The following is a 22789-nucleotide window of genomic DNA, read 5'->3' on the forward strand; positions in this document are numbered from 1 at the left end:
ATATATATATATATAATCAATTTAAAAGAGCACAGCATGTCATGATCTCCGCTCTCTCTGCCACCAGCCAGAGCTCTCGGCCACTTCTCCGATTCAGAGCGGAGGTCATGACACGCGGCAGGCGGGAGATTCTCCCTGCACATGTGGGCTGCACACAGGTGCAGCAGGTGCTAAATAATTTAAAATAATTTATTTTGAATTTTTAAAAAAACATGCCGATCTTGCGGCTCATCCCATATGGTGTGTCATGTCTAATACGCTGGTGAAGATTCTCAGTCATCCAGGCCATGGTAAATTCAAAAGCTTTCAAGACCTAAACAACTGGACTTTATTTGTAACAGAAGACGTTTTGCTTCTCATCCGAGAGGGGCCACATTTGTGAATTAGATTAACAAAGACCTTAACAAACCTCTACAGTGAGGTGTGATAGGTCAATCTGCATATGCATGTGTGTATCGTATCTCAGCTTTATAACCTGAACCCCACACTCACTGCTCTTTGAATTGAGAAAGCTTCTCGGATGAGAAGCAAAACGTCTTCTGTTACAAATAAAGTCCAGCTGTTTTTGTCTTGAACCTTTTTGAAGTCATGTCCAATTTTACTTTGAAAAGCTCCGAACGAGCAAGTCCGCGAAAGTCAAACCGCGACGTAGCGAGTGACTGCTGTATATATCAGTGTCTCTCCTAGGTCACTTGCCTTGGCAGGGCGGTCATCTCTTACAGGATTTTTGTCAACAGTGGAGGTTTGTTCACTAAAATAAATCATTTTTGTACCCACAGCTTTGAATTTTCTAGTAGTTAATATATTTAATTCAGCCAAAGACACAACTTTTATTCTAAAAAATCTCCAATCATTTGGTTTGGTTTTGTAAATGATGGAGGATAAAAGAACGTTGCTTTTTTTTCTTGTGCATACATTTTCTTCTAAAAATGATGAACCGTAAAGTCTGTGCTGTAATTCAGCAGTTGAAGTAGTTGCTAAATGAATTCATTCACACTCTTATCAGCACGCTGTGAGTGCATTACTGCACGTCACTGATTATTTTGTGTAGCGGTGCAGGATTTGTTGCTGCTCTGAATCACAATAAAGATCTGAAGCATCAGCGAACATGATCTGACCTGCAGTTCACATTTTAAATAACACTGAAAAATGATTTCAGCACCATTAGATAAGCCATTCCAATGAGTGTAATTATTAATAATGCACGCAGGATTACATCTTATACAAGCTACAGTCCTGTTCCAACATGCTGCAGGACGCACAAAGGCAGCGTGTTTTCCTCCATATGGCTACTTATTATGCAGAGAAAAAGCACTTGAAACAAACAGTATTCATCTCCATGAGGCTGAGTGAGAATCATGTCATGTCAGGTTACACACAGACTGCATTTATTGAAGGCATTTCTTGGGTCTGCTGAGAGCTTTAATTAATAGCTTCCATTAGAACGTTAATGAAAAGGCAGAGAGAATTTAGATCTCCTATGTACAACGTGAAACAGCCAAGCTTCAGGGGCAAAGGATAAAATAGCCTTCCAAGAGAGGAGCTATGGTACCATACACTCTTGAAAATGAGTTCTCGTGGCTCAATGAGACTACCTGTATAAATAAAGGGTAACTGAAAAAAAAAAGCAAGTTGGGTGTGGCAAAGAAGTTAGTGAGGGTAGTGCAGGATATATACAAAGAGAGAGGGATGTGCAGTAGCCGTGACTGATGGGTTTAATGATTTTACTTCACAGCCTTTTTTGTTTGGTGATGGACTAGCCAACGGAGTTCTCGTGTTTGCAGATGATGATGTGATTTGTAGTGAGAGTAGGGAGCGGAGAAGAGAGATCTGCTCTGTAGAGAAGAGGAATGAAAGTCAGTAGAAATAGAAAGGACAAAAGCCGCGTGTTTGAATAAGGAGACAGGTGGAACAGAGAAGCTGCGAGGAGTAGAGGTACTGAAGTTGGATGAGGTTAACTTCTTTGAGTTGACCATCCAAAGCAATGGGCAGAACACAAAACAGGCACATTCGAGTAAATGGACTGTACTTGTATATCAACTTTCTATCTGATCAAGATACTCAAAACACTTTACAACAATCTGTGCCCTCATTTACAAATTCATATAGCATTTTATTATCTATACAAAGAGTAGGCAGTGCTTTAGCTCACATTCAGACACTGATGGGACACACATCAGAGGCAATGAGCGGTTCAGTGTCTTGCTCAGGGGCACTTCAGCATGCTGCTGGTGGAATCGAATCCCCAACTCTTGCATTGGAAGACGACTGCTCTAACCGCTCAGCCACAGCCGCCCAGTGTGCAGGAGTGTATGGAGATGAGTGTCAGGGATAATTTATACATGATGATATGGTACCAGAGACCCCCGCAACCCAGCCTTTGAACAGCAAACACCACGTGTCAAGTTCAGCGTGCTGCTTTTACTTTTACTGTGCAACTAATTTCTCCACAATATTTTAGTGTCTCTAGTTTTTTCTGTCACCAAAGAATTTCTCCCTGGTTTCTGCTCCGTTTCATCTCCGCCCACTCTCACCTGTCCCCTGCTGTCATCACGCCAGGTGTTTGCACTTCTCTCATCAGCCCCTGTCCATTTCATCCATCCACACTCAGTGTGGCATTGTGTATGCCTTCCCCCGTTAGCTGAACGTTTTTTGCTGCAACTTCAGCTTTTTGGTTTAAATAAATTAAAGTTTAGTTCTGTTTTTATTCAAGCTCTTTATTTTAGTCTATTTTTTGGTTCAATCCTCCCAAATTATGACATAAGTGGGTTTTTTCATAACGGCCATTACTTTGACTCAAGTTTTTAAAGCTCATAATGCCAGTTGCCATTAAAAGTCATCTTAGAAAAAAATACAAGTTCAATGTACTGTATATCCAATTTATACCAACTTATGGAAAATTTAAGTTTTTTTACTGAAATGAAACCAGCAGATTGAATCTTTTTTTTTATTTTTTATTTGCAACTTCTTGCATTTTGACTTTGATTCAGTTCCCATTCTGAACAAGCACAAGGCGACAGTGGAAAGGAAAAACTGCTGTTTAACAGGAAGTAACCTCCAGCAGAACCAGGCTCAGGATGGACGGCCTTGACCGGCTGGGGTTTGAGAGGACAGGAAAGACATGCAGACGAACACAGAAGTCCAGAGGTGTTTCTCTTGGTCAATAAAAAGCAGAATAAAGTGTAAATAAATACACAGAGAGAATAAAAAAGATAAAAAATAGTGAAGAAAGGTTGTCAGGATTTCCTTGAAGATCTGACTAACTGGAGAAATGGATGACTGAGGTTGTTCAGGATGAGGACGCTGCTCAGGGACATTTGTTGAAGATTTCTTTAACAATCTGAAAACTACGAAGACAAAGACGAACGTTACTGAATGTTGGAGTTAAGTTTTCTTCAGGGTAAGAGGCTGTTTGGGATTATTTTGTATCAAAAATGCAAAAAACATCATAAACTTTAAATATAGTAGGATTTTCATCCATCCATTTTTTTTTTTTACCCGCTTCTTCCTTTTCAGGTCACAGAGGTGTCCATGTCCAGCAGTTACTGTGTGAGAGGCGGGGGACACCCTGGACAGGTCTCCAGTCCATCACAGGGACACATGAGACAAATGAGACAAACATTCACTCACGCCTAGAGACAATTTAGTTACCAATCAGTCTAACATGCATGTTTTTGGTCTGTGGGAGGAAACCAGAGTACCTGGAGAAAACCCACACATGCACGGAGAGAACATGCAAACTCCACCCAGAAAGGACCCAGCTGAAATCCAGACCAAAAACCTTCTTGCTGTGAGGCGACAGTGCTAACAGCCGCTCCACCGTGCTGCCCATGGATTCTGATAAAGCTTCAAATCTATGAGTGGTGTTTTCATGGGTTTTACATGACCCAAGGATGATGTTGAAGCTTTTCCAAGGTGGGACGCTCTGCCACGGATACGCTCAAATACGTCTTCGGGAAATCTCGGCAGTCTGGAGGGCATGAGTGAAACAAGAGAACGGTTAGGCCTACAGTAATTCAGTGTAACTTGAGGCACAAATAACAGATTTATAAACTCATTAAACACCCAGAAGGAATGGTCTAGTTAGGATATGTAGTGGTCCCTTGTTTATCGTGGGGGATCTGTACTCTGAAGCCCCGTGATAAGTGAAAAACTGCAAGTAGGGATAGTAGTCCAAGTAGTAAGTTGTAGTTTATTTTAGTATATATAAGGCATATATATATATATATATACGTTTTAAACCCTTCTCACAGTCTTGCAATATTCTAAACATTGTTTCTAAACTCTAAATGCTCTAAAAGAGCACAGAATGTCATGAAATCAACTCTCTGCCACCTGCAAGCGCTCCTGGCCACTCCCACTTCTCCACTCTGCACGGAGATCAGCTGATCAGCTGCAGGAGGAAGTTATTCCTGCAGCTCTGGGCAAATGTGCAGCAGGTGCTAAATAATTTTAAATGATTTATTTTAAATAAAAAATTAATGCCGATTGTGCAGCTCATCCATCAGTCAGCCGATTGTGTGTCATGTCCAATCTTTGTAAAACCGCGATGGAGCGAGCCCATGAAAAAGAAACCGCGAAGTAGCGAGAGGCTACTGTAACTTGTTTAACAACTGGCAACACGAGTGGAGTGAAGTCTGGGTGCTGAACTCTGTTAGTTGGAGTATTTGCTGGGAGATATGTGCACAGGTGTTGGTCTTACTTTTGGAGAGAACGTTGCTGATCCTGAGCTTTCTTCTGAGGAATCTGGTGGATCTGAAGGGTCTTTTGTTGAGTAGTTCGAACAGAACCACTCCCAGCTGCCACACTGGTGTTGGGTCAGCACTCTACATAGACCAAAACATCCTCTCAGGAGGGAAGTGAGCAGAGATACCTGTAAGATTTATAAAAATAAGACATGAAGGAGGACGGTGAAGATGATAATCTGATGCTTCATTTTACCAGAAAACATTGTAGCTCGTTCCATTTTCATCCATGCAGCTCAGTCCAAAGTCCATCAGGCGACGTCTTGGGACTTCTGAGCCGATCTGGATCAAGATATTCTCAGTCTTGATGTCCCGATGGAAGATGCACGGCGGCATCAAGCAGCTGCTTAATTTAATCTGAAAAAGAAATCTAAACCTGGGCAGCTGAAGAGGCCAGGGGGTGGTGTGACGTGTTGTTATTGTTCTGACTCAGGTTAATACGAATCGATATGAAACAATAAAACGCCATGATTGACAAAGATCGCCCATCAGCTTACGTTGACCTTGTCTGCTTTAAGAGACCTCCATTTATTTCTATGTAGCTGAGAAGGTCTTCAGCAGGAACTGGTCTCTGCATGATGATGATGAGTTTCTGTCTCAGATCGAACCAGTCCAGCAGGGAAACCAGGGCCGACACCCCTACTGAACTGGTTGTCTCAGTCTTTAGTCTTAACGTGACATCTACCTCCACAAAAACCTGCCTTCCATCCTCATCCTGAAACATCCCAACAAAAAGAGTCAGTGAAAATAATCCCATAAATCATCCATAATCCAGTAAGAAGTGTGTGCAGATTAAAACCAAAGTGCTGCTCACTCTGTATTTGCAGTAGACCTTCTGCTTTGGGATGTTTGATGGCCAACTACAAGATGGAAACAAATCTTTGCTTAGAGCCGTGATGAGACTGTGTGAAGGTGTGGAACATGATGGTGTGTGTGATATTTACAGAGAAGTTATCGACCACACACAACCACAGCCTCCTGCCCCGAGAGGACCCTGCTCTTCAGACGTTCTCCTGAAGTCAGCTAAACACGATAACATTTAGTTTTATCCTACATCAGGAGAACATTAGCAATCATTTACTCATGCCACCTCAACTCTAACATGTATTTTATCGTGTTAGAAACGTTTTAATTTTAAACATCTCACATGAAGCCAAACAACACATTAAACATTAAACCTCGTAACTTTGTCTGTGTTCCCTTTTTCCTCCATCTTCTTTGCCTTCTTCCTGTAAGATGGTTCTGCAGCATGGATGGCCTTTCTGGTTTGGTTTCTCTTCCTCTTGTCTCCTTCAAATGGATAGTCGTCCTCGTTTTCATGACTCATGGATGCTAAGAATGTAAAAACAAGTGAAACAGCAGCTTGTTGGCATGAAATATAAAATAATCATTGCAAAATCTTGCATTCTGGGGAAGTTGTCTTTAGATCTGTATGCCAACATTAATAAAAATTATACTTAAATATCAAATGTGTAAATAATTGCAGGTATGAGTTAATCTGTACCAGAGTCCACTGAGGAAAGAGGAACCTCTTCAGTATCGGGTCCAGTTGACCCATTTTTTTCTTGACCAGCTTCGATCCTTCTCCAACTTCGCTGATCCTTTGATTCTTTGGTATTTTCTGTCCGAGTCGTAACACTTTCAAGAGGGTCCACAACTCTTCAGAGGCCCTGGTCATTCCAGTACGGCTAGAGCTGCCACCTCTCGGTGAGAAGGTTGCCGGATTGAATCCCGGCCGGGGTCCTTTCTGGTTGGAGTTTGCATGTTCCCTCCATGCATGCATGGGTTTCCCCCGGGTACTTCGGTTTCCTCCCATAGACCAAAAACATAGGTGTGAGTGAGAGAGTGAATGGTTGTCTGTGTCGTTTGTCTCTATGTGTCCCTGTGATGGACTGGAGACCTGTTCAGGGTGTCCTCCGCCTCTCACACAGTGACTGCAGGATATGGGCACCAGCGACCCCCGCAACCCAAAAAGGAAGACACGGGTAAAGATAATAGATGGATGGACGGACATGTAGTACTCCTAATTTTACTCGTAGCAAGAAGAGGGCCACCTGCATCATGAAGGACCACACTCACCCAGCACACACTTTTTGCCCCGCTCCCCTCAGGCAGGAGGTTGAGGAGCATTAAGTGTAGAACCAATAGACTGAGGATCAGCTTCTACCCTGAAGCTGTTAGACTCATGAATCTCTAACCAGGATAATCACTGAGAGAAAAAAAATCACTGTAATGCAGCTTTGGTTGTCGATATGTGCTGCCGATTATCCATGCTGCTGATCATTTCATGCTGCTGATCATTTCATGCTGCTGTATTCATTCATTTGTACTCATCCATCCACAAAGACTCATGTTCGTGCTGCTGTTATTCAGCGTATTGTTTTTGCACTATTACCGTATATCTTAGATCTTTTAACGTATTGTTGGGCGTTCGCTAAGCATATATCTTAGTCTATATCTTATATCCTTATTTACGGTTTCTTTTTACAATTTATATTTTTGCTATTGTTGGATGTAACAGGGACCCTGTGTACACAATTTTGTTCCACCTCATGTACCACATGTGATGCCAATGACGATAAAGAACCTTGACCTTTTGTTCAAACCCAAGAAAAGATTCTGTACCTGAAGCATCAGAAGAACTTGTTCAAAGACCCAGAAGAGCTTCTAGATCCTTCGACTTTAGCAACGAGTTTTTACTTTTAAAACCAATCGTAAATTCTAATGTCTTACATTAAAGATTCATACCTGTGTTTCTGCACAAAGTGGTTCATAAAACCAATCATTTAATGGGTCGAATCCTTCTCAGGATCGACTCATTCCAAGTGATGCTGAGTAAAAGAGACGAGAACACCAAGTTCAAGATAAAATTCTCATCTGGTCTTGACGTAATCAGAAGGAATGGTATTAATCAGCTAAATGAAGTGATTTCTCATCAAAAAGTTTCTCTTGTTTTTTTAGTTCTCGAGTCTTTTGGCCCGTGCACGGTTGAATGACTCCTAACGTATAATTATCCCATGGCTTCTTGTCATTCTGACTGGGTCTGACAAAGGTCTCATGTGCTTCTTCTCTGCACAATGACTGCATTTTAGCTCTAAAGTGAAGCTTTTGGTTAGAATTAAATCCCTGAAGGGGTGATGTTCAGTTGGAGAACAGCAGCTTTTATTGTTTAAAAGCCTTGTTTTGGTGCGAAACACTAATCTGAGCTCCAGTTCTTCATGTTTCCCTGCATTTATTCTGTTCTGTATTCAGGATCTCAGTTTGTGATGAGGACAAATTTCGCCACAACGAGTTTATCGGGGAAACACGGATCCCCCTCAAGAAACTGAAGCCCAACCAAGTCAAAAACTTCAACAACTGTCTGGAAAAACAGCTGCCGGTGAGTCCAACACACCACATGACCCGGGGTGTTTTTGTTGGGTTTTTTTTCAATGAGGATGGAGGTAGGCAGTAAAATAATGTGCGCGGCCAAGATTATCATTTATATTTACATTATTAGTGTTTAGCGTTTATCTTGTATACTGTTTCTTTTAATACTTTATATTTTGCTATTTTGGGGTGTAACGAGGATCTTGAGTTCACAATTTCGTTCCACCTCATGTTCCACATGTGATGCAAAGGACAATAAAGAAACTTGAACTTGAAGAATACAGTATTTCAAACCGTGCACACAATTATAGGCTGTAATTTTCAAAAGTGTGTCGTTCAAAACACAAACACACGGCTCTTGATCCACTTGGTCTCCAACACGTTGACTGCAACTGAAAATTTACACATTTCTGGTGGGGGTAAAATGATAAAACTACAAATATCTAATGATTAACATTTGTTGATTTTTTTTTTTAGAATAGACCAGATCTATGTGAAGAAGGAAAATACAGTAGTCCCTCGTTTATCGCGGGGGTTTAGGAGACCACACCCCCGCGATAAGTGAAAAAACATGAAGTGGAGATACAGTAGTCCAAGTTCAAGTTTCACACTCAATACCCCTTCTGTGTAAATAAACAATTTAAATTTAAATACTGTAATATTTTAAATAAACAATCCATGCAGCATTATTGTTTATTTAAAATATTACAGTATTTAAATTTAATTTACCGTACTGTCCACCGTACACATCGCACCGCCATATAAATCACATCGGTCCAAATATGTCTAATGAAGTGGAAAAAGCACATAAATACATGGCTTTGTCGTACAAGTCGCATCTGTTATGTGTCACATCTGACAACCCGGAAATGTGGCCCGGTGTTGTGCCAAAAATCGATTGGCTGCCAAATGGCGGCCGCCGTAGCGTAAACGGGAGGACTTGAACAAGATTAACATTTAAAAACAATTAGTTGTTTGCTCAAAATTAGAGCAAAGGCGTTTCTCAGTTGAACTTTTCCTTAATAAAAGGATTTTGATGGTCAAATCAGCTGCATTTCGCCTGGGGGGACGCAGCAAAATGAAGCTGATTTGAAGTTTGCTCCAGGAGTTCTGCAACGAGACAGAGGTGGCTTAATATGGCAAGCCAAGTGTCTCATTAATAGCCACTTTTACCTATTAATTAATGAGACACTTGGCTTGCCATATTAGACGAGGGCCCTCTAGTGGCTGAAAATGGTAGTGTTCAATATTTCCATGTCAGAATGAGTGAAATCGTCAGATCTCTGCCAAAAATTTTTAAGTATATGGGGGAAAAAACATAAATACTTTGCTTAGCCTTATAAGTCGCAGACATGCTAATTTATGCAGAAAGGTGTGACTTATATGGTGACAATTACAGTATAAATAAGAGAAATGCAGCAGGATAGCAAAGGGTTAACACTTCACACAGCTGATGCAGCACGGAGCAGAAATGTACTTTTTGATCAATTACACTGAAACAACTGAACATAGAAGTTCTAAAATAATAAAAAATAACTTTTAACACTTTTATATTTTGTGATTATGGTGATTTTACGATGCGCCATACTTTGAATTTTAAGTTGGAAGACAAAAGTCGATCGGTGCATCTGGACAGCAAAGGGTTAACCCTTCACAAACCCGCTTCAGCACAGAGCAGAAGTGTGTGGGTGGCAGAGAGGAGATCATGACAGGCTGCGGAGGGAGCTTCTCCCTGCACCTGTGGGCTGCACACAGGTGCAGCAGGTGCTAAATAATTTAAAATAATTTATTTTAAATAAACAATCCATGCCGCTCGTGTGGCTCATCCATCAATCAGCCAATTGTGTCATGTCTAATCTTACTTTGAAAGAAACTTTGGTGTACAATTTCTTTAAACAGTTGTACCTGCAGCGTTATAATTTAATAAAATTCACTGGGAGATTGTTATATCTACTTTAAATATTTGGCAGTGTTCCCATGTCAGCTCACCGTATCCTGAGTCGGACCCTCCCTCCTTCCCCTCCGGGTCGCCTAAACCTACCCTGCGTCAGCCTTCGAAGGCCCCAGGTCTGTTCAAACACATGCCAGAGCCACGCTTCAAATATGGATCATTTTGAGCTACACGGCATCAATTTTCTTGAATTCTGACGCGTGTAGGCAGGTTTCAGAAGGGTATTCAATCACAGTTCAATGACACTCCACTCTCATGCTCTCATAACACATAATCCACTCCCACAGCCCACTTATGGGCTCAAAACGCAGCGCTTTAATCCGTCATGTGGTTAAAATAAAGTCCTCGTGGAGATCCTGATCCTGTTTCTCCTTGCAACCTCCAACCTTCAATCTGTGGAGCAACCGTTCAAAATCCCTGCAAGATGGCACTGAACATCACCAGCTTTTATTTATTCACTCAATGATACAAAACTGTTTTAAAAACCCATTTTATCAGCTAAAGTGGAAATGTTTTGAATTTCATTGACTTCATCATTTCACCAGTTCTAGATGTCCCTTCAGAGATGTCTGCACATTCTAATAAAATGTGTCCAGTGCATTATATGATATTTTGCTGACAGACATGCACCGCTGACTCCAATATTTAAAAGCTAACTTTTAAACAAATTTTGTGCAATCAGTTGGTGCTTGTAGTATAAGTTGGGGATGACTCTCAGCTACTACCACCCCAAACTGTACCGCAACATCTGTAAAACATGGCAGCCATTTTTGTCTTTTTGTTTCTGTCACGGAGCGAAAAGTGGAATTGTAAAAACTCTCCGTTCATCTGTCCGTGTTGTGAGCATGATCCGAGCTGATTTCATCATTTTATGCTCCTTTCAGCTTCTGTCTGCTAAATTCAGCTTTTTTTTCTGCTTTTCAGCTACATTTGTTGTATTTTTCTGCTAATTTAAGCTTTTTTTCCTACTCATTTAAAAAAATTTAATTTAAGATTTTTTGTAATCTGTTTAGCCTCTCTTATTCAGTTTTATTCAGCTTTCTCTATACTTTTCTTTCGTTTTTCTGCAGCTTTCCACTTTTATTTTCCTGCGTTCAGCTATTGTCAGCTGTTCAAATTCTACCAGGTTAGAGATTAAACTTTTTCAGCTTCTTCAGCAGCAAAAAAACATTCAGCAATATAAACATTCACACTGTATTTTCACAGGAAATGACTTTTCTCTACTTTACTTTGTTTCAGTATTCAAACTTATCCTCTGAGAACCCTGAAAACACACCTCTGGCAAAATGTCAGTGCAGTACTTTTGATGTAGAACTCCACACCTGTTGGCATAGAAACGTCTGTGTACCTGTCAGAGGAAATGTTTTGGGTGATGTACGTTTTGATGAATCTGCCATCCTTGCCTCTGGATCCGTTCCTTCTCACTGAATCAAGCCCAGCAGCCGAATCTGGCAACAAATCCGTTTTTTCCCTCGCAGCTCAGTCGAACAATGAAAAGTTTAATCATCAGAGACAGACATTAATTGGTGGCTCACTCCATTATTTTACAAAATGACTGTTTTAATTCCAGTTTGGGTGGCATTTTCTCTAATTACTCACATTTTATGACCATACCTGAAAGCTGAACCTCAGCTGAAACATGACTAGGCAGATTTTTTTAACATGACTTTTTGACCCTTATTGAATATTTCAAAGTACCGAAGAATGTAATGTAATTACGATGAAGGTGAGTTTGTGTAGCGTCACCGTCACATCAGATTGACGGGACATCCTTGAAAGCATTTATTGAAGTCAGAATATTGACTGGAAGGAGGCCTGTCACGATAACAAATTTTGCTGGGCGATTAATTGTCTCTGAAATTATTTCAATAAACATTAATATTGTTTGAAATTTGACAATAATTAGTAAGTATTGTCAAATTTAAGAAGTATTTAATTTGTTTTGCATGTAGTACCTTTTTCAACCACCAGATAGCAGTATAAGACTGTTTGAACTGAAGGATGGATAGTGAAGGAGCGAGCAGCGTGTCTCTTTAGGAAAAATGAGAGGGAGGCCCCTTGACGTGACATGGGCAGTCTCTCTTCGGTTCTCAAAATGGCAGACACTCGGTGTGGTTTGAGTTCTTTAGCATAGCATTTTTCACACAAAGCTTTAAAAAAAATCAGTAAACAAGTTCTCAGCTTCTTTTTGCAGAGAAAAACTTTTTACACAAAGGCACGGGTTTCAACCGTGAATTTTGGCGCTTTGACAAGACTGAGGATTATTCCCAAGGTCGGCCCGTTAGCTTAGCTCATAACTTAGCTTCTCAGCTTAGCTGCTTTTAACGATCCAAAAACGTGATTTTGGACGATTAAAACAGATTTTAAAGAGAAAGGGAGGGGTCAGTGAAGATCACCGGAGTTGAGCCTTTTGTCGTCCAGTGTCTTCAGTAGAAAGAGAGACACAAAGAAACGATAAAACAGATAAATGAAAATGAAGTTGATAATTTTCATTTATCATGCAATTAATTGATTTATTGTTTATCACGACAGGCCTAACTGGAAGGTATAAAAATGTAAAAGAAAAATAGAATTGACAGTTTTATATGAAAAAGTGAGCGAGAAACAAACAGTTTACACATAATGTATATTTTAGCACACTTACTACGTGGTTCGTTGGTGCTTGAAATAAAAGCCTTCAAGGACCTTTTTAATGTCTTGGCCTTTTCTGTGATTTCTACTTTTCTTGCCATTATCTTATGATTTGAGGGGCCTGCATGCATCAATGCTGTTTTCTGCAATAAACTATCATCCCTCAGGCCCAACACTTTCATTTCATCCTAAAATAATCAGAACGTTTGCGCTCTGGGAGCCTAAATATGACAGCAAAGCCTTTGAGCCATAGGTTTTGCACCTGATACTCTGTCAGGAGTTTGTTGAAGGGAATGTCCGTTCCCTGAACGTCTCAGCTTTTTTCTTTAGGGTCGGGACAATAATCAGCTTCATGCTGTTGTCTGAGAGGTGTTGAGCCGATGAATCCTTCCAGGACATGGGCAGGAGGGGTGTCTGTGTCGAAGGTGTTTTAGCCGAACTTCACGCTGTTTCACAGAAGTTCAGGCTCGGCATGTTGAACTGTTTGTAATGCAGAGATATTACTAAAGGTTGGCCTGCTATGAGGATAGTACTGTTTGGTTTTTGTTTGGTTTTTCAGTGGGTGTTTTGCTGCTAACTTTGGTGAATCTCAGCTGTCAAGACAGGTAGTCACAGAGCTGAGTGAGTGTGTAAGCCAGTATGTCACTGGGCTGTGAAGTTGGAGACTGGTTGGCAATAAAAAAAGATTGTGATTAAACAAAATTTTTAATTGAAATTTCACTGAATTCTGAATGTCTGAAACACAACAACAAGCCAGCCGTGCCTTTGCATATTCAGTGAACAGTTTTTAAAAATCACTGCCTATTTTTGTAATACAGTCGTCCCTCGTTTATCGCAGGGGATGACTATCACTATGACACTAATTTTCCAAATAATTAACTGTCTTTTGCTAAATGGCAGTAATAAACATTCCTTCTCTGAGTAGCTGTATGAACTGTGACCATTCTGTCTGCTGTCTTACGCAGGTAAGATACTCACTGCTCATAACTGCTCCACACAAAAACAAAAACCAGACCCTTTTCTTTGTTTTATCCCAGCGTTTCTGGTAACCTCTGGGGTACTGTGTAGTTCCTGGAACCCTGTCGATAACAGTCTGTTGTGTTGGATAAGTCGTGTGCTGCTTTGTTCCCAGAAAGTGGCGTTCAGAAAACAATGAAGGAAGCACAGAATGAGATTTATTTTCTACCGTATTAAACAGCACTTGAGCTACTTTAATTCAAATTTATTGTTGAGGAAGTCACATTAAAGGTGTCCGGTTTTACTGCACGCTCACGCCAATTAATGGACATCCTCTAGCCGGTCATAATTGAGTTTTCCTACAGAGAATAATACAAGTAGCTGGAAAATGTTAATCAAACAGCACAGAGCGGCAGTGGGCTGACGGCGGAGTGGATTAATGGAAAGTGGAAGAGATGAGTCATTAGGAGAAATAAGAGGACAAACCTTTTGTCTTTAAAGAGCAGAAGCCATTTAGTTGCTGCCCGTTGACTGATTAATGGCGGGTTTTACCAGCTCGTTATATTTTATTGGTCTTTGTGGTTCATTTACTGACATCAGTCCAAGATGGCTGCCACAACTAACTGACATTAGCCAACCTAAAAATGGCTCCAACTCAGTCAGTTTTACAGATATTGAGCTAAAATTTGACGTGATGGTAGCTGAGAGTCATCTTCAACACAAATTCCGAGCTTAGCATTGCCAGTTTTATATTTTATATCTTTATGCCATTAAAAACTTTCCACTTGGTATAATTTATTATCTCAATTAACAAGAGGCGACAAAAATATCAACAAAAGGAAGCAGATTTATAACACGCAGCATGACGCCGTGAGTCATGACCGTCATTTTTACACCCCCAGCCTGCAGGGTGTCAGCTCTTGTCAGTACGTGGGGAGTAATCATGTGAAAAAAGGTCAAATGTAATTACACATGAAGTTCCATGAGGTTATTGTTTCTTAATTCAGAGGCTGAGATCTTTAACCTGTTAACATGCAGTGCACGTTTTACATCAGCCTTTAGGCTCAGACATCCTCTGCCTGTTTACACTTACAAACAGAAACTTCACGTGAAGTGGGGTTTTTTTTTTAAACAGGAAGTACCGTGGAGTGGCGAACAGGATGCTGGACGTGCTGCAAAAAACTCACACGCTTTTAAACAAACTGACAGGCAGCTGAGGTTCCCACTGTAGCCCATAATGACTGCTGTTTGTTTGTTATTTCGACATATCCACAAAAAGAACAACAATGTGGACGTCGACATGCTACGACGGAGCTTTAGGGCCACGCTAAGAAAAAAAAAAGCCTTAAAATTAAGAGAATAAACTCATAATATTATGAGAATAAAGTCGTAATAACTTCATGATAAAACAGGGTTTACCGCATTTTAACTGGTAAAATGAAGAATGTTGAGCATTCTTATGATAAACTGAAGCCGTATGGCATTGCAATTAATGGCTGCATTGACAGATTTCGTCGTGACATAATGTGGATGGAGGCATATTTCACAAACAGTGACCCAAAAGAGAATACAGACTTCATAAACACAGTGACTCGCATTGTAGACTGTCCAGAGCACTCACAATGCAACCCTCGATTTCTCAATCATTTAGCTTCGGATTGATCGTTTGCTGACACACCTACTGGATTGATTGACAGGTCGCGTCATGGGTCCGACTTGTGGGAAAAAAGAAAAAACACGAGCTGCAAAAAGTCTCGTACAACTTTATTCTCATAATTTTATGGCTTTTAATTTTATTTTTTTTAGCGTGGCCCTAAAGCTCCGTCGTAACATGCCGCCCTGAAGGAGAGAATATTTAGGTGTCAGCAAATAATTGGTTAATATCTATTTTTTACCGTCTTTTTACAACGTGTGACCTCCGGTGAAAACTCTGCAAAAAGTCTGAAGTCGGGTTTTTTTTTTAAAGATGGCGTTAAATAAAGTCAGTTTTGCAGTAAATGGTAAATAATGCTATGTTCAGTTTTTATTTATAAGAATTAAACACTAACGTGGTTTTGTTTTGGAGTAACTTACTGGATATGGATCTTGCTCTGAACCAAAATAATGATCTTATGTTGTTGAATTTAAACATACATGACATATTTAAGAGTTTCCAGCATGGTTTGCAGAGTGTATGAATCGACTGGTTCCCAGTAAGAATTGTTGCAATCTTGTTAAAAAAATAAAAATATTCCTTGAAGAAATGCGTATCGCCGTCCGTTTTACGTCACGTTTTAAACCAAGTTCTTGTGCAATCAATAAGCGTTATATTTGTTGGGCATGACTCTCAGCTACTACCACACCAATTTTTAGCTCAATATCCATAAAACTGACTATTTCACATTTTTGTTTTGGCCGAGATTGATCAACTATGTCAGCCATCTTGAATTGGGTCGACTCCACAAGTTCATCCATCCAATGATTCCTGTCAAGGAGTTTCATTAAAATCCATCCACTTGTTCATTAGATAGATATTTTGCTAACAGACAAAAAAACACCTGGTTGCAGGCAATTACATGATCTCCCTCCTTGTAAGGTGGTGAGGGAGGGGGATGATTAATAAAAATCAATAATAATCATTTTATTTTAAAAGTGCCTTTCAGGACACCCAAGGACACTTTACAGTAAGAAACATATCAGAAAGATTGTGTAAAAACAAACAACAAGCACAGTGCAAAGATCAACAGGAATAAATTGAAATATACAATACATAAAGAATATAAAATACATAAAGAATATAAAATACATACAGAATATAAAATATATAAAGAATATAAAATACAAACAGCACAGTTGAGGATAAGCGAGTCTAAAGAGATGTGTTTTCAGAGCAGTCTTGAATAGAGAAAGAGAGGTGGTGTTTCTTAAGTCAGGGGGTAGAGAGTTCCAGGGATGAGGAGCAGAGCAGGTGAAGGCCCTTCTCCCCATGGTGGAGAGGCGGGCAGAGGGTACATGGAGGTGAAGTGAAGAGGAGGATCTGAGAGAGCGAGAGGGGATGGAGATGTGTAGGAGGTCAGATAGGTACGGAGGGACAAGGTTGTGGATAGCTTTGAAAGTGAGAAGAAGAATTTTGAAGACGATGCGTGATTTAACCGGGAGCCAGTGGAGCTGCTGCAGGACAGGAGTGATGTGGTTATAGGAGGAGGTTTGAGTGATGACACGGGCAGCTGAGTTCTGGACCAATTGCAGCTTCTGGAGAGATTTGTTGGGGAGGCCATAAAGAAGGGAGTTGCAGTAGTCAATCCGAGAAGTCACAAGACTGTGAACAAGGATGGCTGTGGAGCGGGGTGTGAGAGAAGGGCGGAGACGGTTAATATTTCGGAGATGGAAATAGGCAGACCGAGTAATATTGTTGATGTGTGAAGTGAAGGAGCGAGTGGTGTCGAGGATGACACCAAGACTCTTGACCTGAGGTGTGGGGGGTAGCAGAGAGTTGTTAAGGGGGATGAGAAGATGTTCTGATTTTGAAATAGAGTTTTTGGTACCGACAAGAATTATTTCTGTTTTGTTACTGTTTAGTTGTAGGAAATTGTTAGAAAACCAGTGATTTACTTTGTAGCTCATTGAGACAGTCGGTGAGGATGGAGGGTGGGTGGGTGGAGTTTGGTTTTGTTGACAAGTAGAGCTGTGTGTCTTCAGCATAACAGTGGAAATGGACACCAAATTTGCAGAAGATATGACCTAGAGGAAGGAGGTAAATGATGAAGAGGAAGGGTCCGAGGACAGAGCCTTGGGGGACACCCATGGAGACAGGGAAAGACTGGGAACGAAAGGATTTAAGCTGAATGAATTGAGTGCGGTCAGAGAGATATGATTTGAACCAGTCTAACAGAGTACCTGAGATGCCAATGGAGGTTAATCTGTTGAGGAGGATAGAATGACAGATGGTGTCGAAGGCAGAACTTAGATCAAGTAGAATGAGGATGGACAGAAGAGCAGAGTCAGCAGCAAGAAGAAGGTCATTGGTTATTTTTATTAGAGCTTTATCGGTGCTATGGTGGGGGCGAAAACCAGATTGAAACTCTTCATAAATGTTATTGTTGGATAGGTGAGAGTGAAGTTGACTAGCAACGACTTTTTCAAGAAGTCAGTCAACTTTCAGTCAACTCATAAAGATGTGGCTGTCGTGTAAAAGATGGAGGAATGAAACTTCACGTCTGATTTAATAGTTTTTATTGTTAGTGGAGGCGTTTTATTTCTTCCATTAAAACGTTGTCGCCTGCTTCTCTTCACAAACTGCCTCCTGTTGAAGAAAACACACAGACGCAGGCGGCAGAGGGACATCATAAACACGTTGGCTTACAGAGGCACAGTGTGCCTGACAGGGAAGTGAGGCTGCAGCTGAAACGTCAGATGAAACGGGAAACGAGCGCTCGGGTCCACGGAGACGTCATCTGTGATTCACGTGGCGAGAGTCGCCTCCCTGGAGATCTCTGATTAGTCTCCTGCTGTGAACTCTGCAGGAAACCGTGCTGAGAAATGTTGTCATGTGTGCATGTGTGTGCGTGTTCTTCAGCTCAAACGTTTTTTCTTCATTTATAAGTTTTCATGGGTGCTTTATCAGGGGTGTCCAAACGTTTTCATATGTAGGCCAAAGCTTTCAAGATGAAGGACTCGTGGGCCACAAAAATGAGAATCTAACTCTCAACGTGAACAATATGTTGGAGAAAGGACAAACGTTTAATAATTTTGGTGGAGAAATTGTTTTAAATTGTTGTAGATCCAAAACGTTAAAAGCCTCATAAACACTAAGTTTATACTTTCAATTAAAAAGGATTTAATTTATTTGATTTGTTGGGTCTGTTTGTTGTTTTCTTGTGTTTGAAAAGTTCATTTTAGTCTGTTCTCAGCAACAAAAGTGTAATTTGAGTAAATGTCCTTTGAAAAGGGGGTCGAACAGCCTTTTGGACCATGGACGGCCCAAAAGGCTGATCGAAGTTCTGAAAAATCATTCAACTCTCAGTTACTACAGCAGATTTATAGATGGTTTGATAAAGTTGATCAACTCGTATGTAGATGATACCACGTTATATTTATTCAAAAATGTCCAATTTCCCTCTTTATTATTTTATCAACTGCAACATTTAGCCGAGTTTTATGAATCATTATCCAAAATTCTCCTTTCTGGTAGAAATCAGTAAAGGTTTTGGTGCTTTGTACCATGAAGTGAAAATATAAAGATTACAGCCAAAGGTTTGTATTTTGCTTAATATTGATAATTTTAAGAAGATCATTTTTCATTAGTGTTGCTGTTAAACCTAAACAATATATAAAAATAGGATTATCGATTAATTTTTCAGAAAGTCTGCATCGACGTCTTGAGCCTGCTGGACAAAATGATCGACACCATCTTAAACTGCAGTTGTGGGCCGCACAGTATCACTCCAAGAGCTGCAAATGGCCCTCAGGCCACACTTTGGACACCCGCGTTTTAGATGAAGACCGCTTGACTACGTGTTTCTGTGTGTGGATTTCTTGGAGCTGAACCCACAGGCAAATCACTCTCCTTCTAGATGGTTGTTAATATTTTGTTATAAATAAAACTGGAAGAACCACAGTGTGGTTGCATGAACCTCCATGAACAGTAAGAGGCGTCCACATTTCCTTCCCCTCGTTCTCTTTCAAGGAGCTCCTCCTGATAAACTTGAAGTTGTTAAGCCGCCGTGCATTTATTCAGCCGATACAAACGGCCTTATCCTGGATGGTATGTGGTTTAAAAAAGAGCTGAGGTTAAATAAAAAAATACACTGCATATTCACGCAATCAGCATCTAACAGTACTGCGCACAAATTGCATTTCTGACTCACTGGGCGTAGCATTTAAAAAAATAAACCTTGTAGCTCTTTATGAGCTGCATGGCTGTAACTTTTATTTGCTGAAGTGTGTATTTTTCTCCCCAGAGAGCTTCAAGTGTGTGAAGGACCAAAAACAACATAAAGTAATAAATTACACTGATGTAAGATCATTTTTTACATTGAAGAAATATATAAACGCAACGCAACAGTCGTCTAAGGGAAGCTCATCTTCATGCTCTTCATCCTCATCAGGGTCTCCGCCTGACTGCAGTTTGTTGTTGTACCTGAGCAGATGCTCATATTGGATGGTGTATGGCACGGTGGAGAGGAGTCCTCTGGATGAATCCTGGGTTTCACTGTACAGGGCAGATGGCAGACCGTGGTATCGTGTGGGTGAGCGGTTTGCTGATGTCAGAGTTGTGAATCGAGTGGCCCATGGTGGTGGTGGGGTTATGATATGGGCAGGCGTATGCTATGGACAACGAGCACAGGGGCTGGTGTAGTTGCAGGTGGTCTGCGGTTGTGAGGCTGTTTGGATGTTTTGCCAAACCCTCTGAACATGGACATTCCTGCAGTCAGCGTTCCAACTGCTGCTCCCTCAAAATCTGCAACGTCTGTGTCATTGTGCTGTGAGATAAAAATGCACATTTTAGAGTGGCCTTTTATTGTGGTCAGCCTTTTTCATTTAACCTTTATTTATACAGGTTAATACCATCGAGCCTCGGGAACTTATTTACAAGAGAGACCTGATTTTTTTTAACAAAGGGTGACGACAACAGTGGACAACAAAGACAGCAAAAGGCAATAATAAAATATGCATACAAATTGAGAAGAACAAGTGAAAATAAAATTATATTTAAAAGAAAATGTAAAAAAAAGATACAGCTACAGTAGCTTGTAAGGTAATGTAGAAAACTATAAACAAGAACATGTCTGCACTGGTTTTTCCCAGGAACTTAACAAACGTTTGAAGCCACTTAGAGAGGTCAAAGTCGAGAGCTTCAGATCTTTTTGCAAGATATTCCAGGAAACAGGAGCGGAGTAGGAGAAGGTCATTTTGTTCAGTCCGCACTGAGGGGACACTGCATGTAATAATGTCCAGAGAGCGCACGCTGTAGCTGCACTCACGTAGTGACATGTAGGAGGAGATGTATGAAGGCAACAGACCAAGATGTGGTCCAAGGCCTAAGACTCACCTTTTGCAATAATCATTCCGTCTAATGAGCATCTTGACGTGTCACACCTGTGAGGTGGAAGGATTATCTCGATAAAGGAGAAGTGCTCCCTAACACAGATTTATGCAAATTTGTGAATATTTGAGAGAAACAGTCCGATTGTGTACGTAGATCTCTGAGTTCAGCTCATGAAAAATGGAAGCAAAAACAAAAGTGTTTATATTTTTGTTCAATCTAAATATCAAGAACATGTAGAGTCCTACTTTAACTTAACCTTTACGCTTCATTTCATCTGGCTCACGTTTGATCAGATGTTTGTTTTTTACTGTCTGAACCCTCGTTGGTTTGTAATTTTTACTTTTAAACCTGATTACTTAAAACTATCACTGAGTACGTGTTAGTGGTGATACTCAGCTACATCTAATTTTAGCTCAGCATCTGTAGAACGTTATGTTTTGACTTCCTCGTTTGAATTCATGTCAGAAAATATTCAAATGGAAAAAATGTTTTACAGATTAATTTTTTTGTGACTTGATATGTATATTAACGTCACTGTCGCGTCATTTAAAGTCCACATGTTTTTTACATTGATCATTTAGGTATAACGTGTTCTTTTTAAGACTAATTTGTTTATTTAGCTGCAAGCCCAATGAACAAACCCTTCATCAGTTTAGTTTTAGTTCAAGTTCATCATAATGTGTTTAAAATAGTCTTTCAGAGGATAATTTATCTTTGGACTTGAGCCGTTTGGTCACTCTTTCTTTAGTCTGGTCTCTGACCTTTTTAAGGAGGACAGTTTTTATCTGTTTAATTATTTAACTCTAAAATAAATCATTCTGGCATCAAACAGCTCCTAAACCCAAGAGATGAGTCCGTGTTGTGTCGACACAAAACCAAGAACTTGATGAAGAACAAACTTTAAACTGTTTTGTCACAAAGACACTTTGGTTCCTTTTCATTTGTCAAATATTAACATTAACACAGTTTGATGCTTAAAATAGGACTTACAATCCAGCAAGATGATTTCCAAAGAAATATTAGCTAAAAACTGTCTCGGTGGGTGGTTGAACCCAGAGTTCAGGGAGGACTTGAGGAATCTTGCAAATATAAAAACAATTATAAACAAAAGTGCTGATGAGGCATCTGAAACTCAAAACTTAGGGAGCACAAGGAGGCCGAGACGGTCTGGACGTTGTGAACTGAATGCTCCACTGAGGGAGTCACAGGACGGACAGAAAGACCAACACCTGGTGACGAGACGGCGGGGGACAGGTGAGAGTGGGCGGGGCAGAACACTGCACAGAAGAATACACAAAAAGTATATTAATAGCAAACAAACACAGATCCTGAAAATAACCTTTTAAAGAGGCTGCCCAAAAGGCTCAAGTTTAATATCTGGGCAGAACATGAGTGGAAAAACATGCAGAGTTCACAGAAAACCCTTGAAAGACCTTCAGAAAGTCTGGAACCCCCTGATCCATCTGTAAAGATTACGACTCGGTCTGACTAGGGATGCACAATATTAAAGGCATTTTATCTGTATCGGCCGTTATTAGCAATAAAGTTAAATATTGGACATCTGCCACTCCATCATTGGCATCTGCATTTGGTAGCAGCCAAACTGACAAAGACCATGCAGAATAATGTAGTGTTTTAATTCCACAGCAGAGAAAGCTATGTAGTCTTTATAAGAAGGTCTGGGGGGAAATATCAGTATTGGTATTGGTTGTCAGCCAAATAAGTTTTAACATATCAGATATTGGCCAAAAATCCAATATCATGCATCTCTAGGTCCGACTCCTTTACTGGGCCAAAACAGGTTAAAAACAAAAGAATAGAAGTCCAAGTAAAATTGGACATGACACACAATTGGCTGATTGATGGATGAGCTGCACAATCAGCATGGATTTTTTTATTTTAAATAAATTATTTTAAATTATTTAGCACCAGTGTGCAGGCCACCTCCTGCAGCTGATCAGCTGATCTCTGCTCTGCAGCGGAGAAGTGGGGGTGGCCAAGAGTGCTGGCAGGTGGCAGAGAGCAGCTGGAGGCAGAGAGCTGAAATCATGACATTCAGTGCTCTTTTAGAGCTTTTAGAGTTTAGAAACATTGTTTAGAATATTGCAG

General features: G+C 40.4%; 1 protein-coding gene across 1 annotated transcript in view; it reads left to right on the forward strand.

Moving 5' to 3' along the window:
• The window catches only part of doc2b (double C2-like domains, beta), a 163656-nt gene that overhangs the window by 124868 nt on the left and 15999 nt on the right, over positions 1–22789 (forward strand). The window contains exon 5 of the mRNA XM_037687795.1: positions 7998–8124. Coding sequence (XP_037543723.1) covers positions 7998–8124 — 127 coding nt within the window. The remainder of the gene's footprint in view (positions 1–7997; positions 8125–22789) is intronic.

The sequence above is a fragment of the Nematolebias whitei genome, chromosome 14, assembly GCF_014905685.2.
Source record: "Nematolebias whitei isolate Nwh7 chromosome 14, NemWhi1, whole genome shotgun sequence".
Lineage (NCBI taxonomy): Eukaryota > Metazoa > Chordata > Actinopteri > Cyprinodontiformes > Rivulidae > Nematolebias > Nematolebias whitei.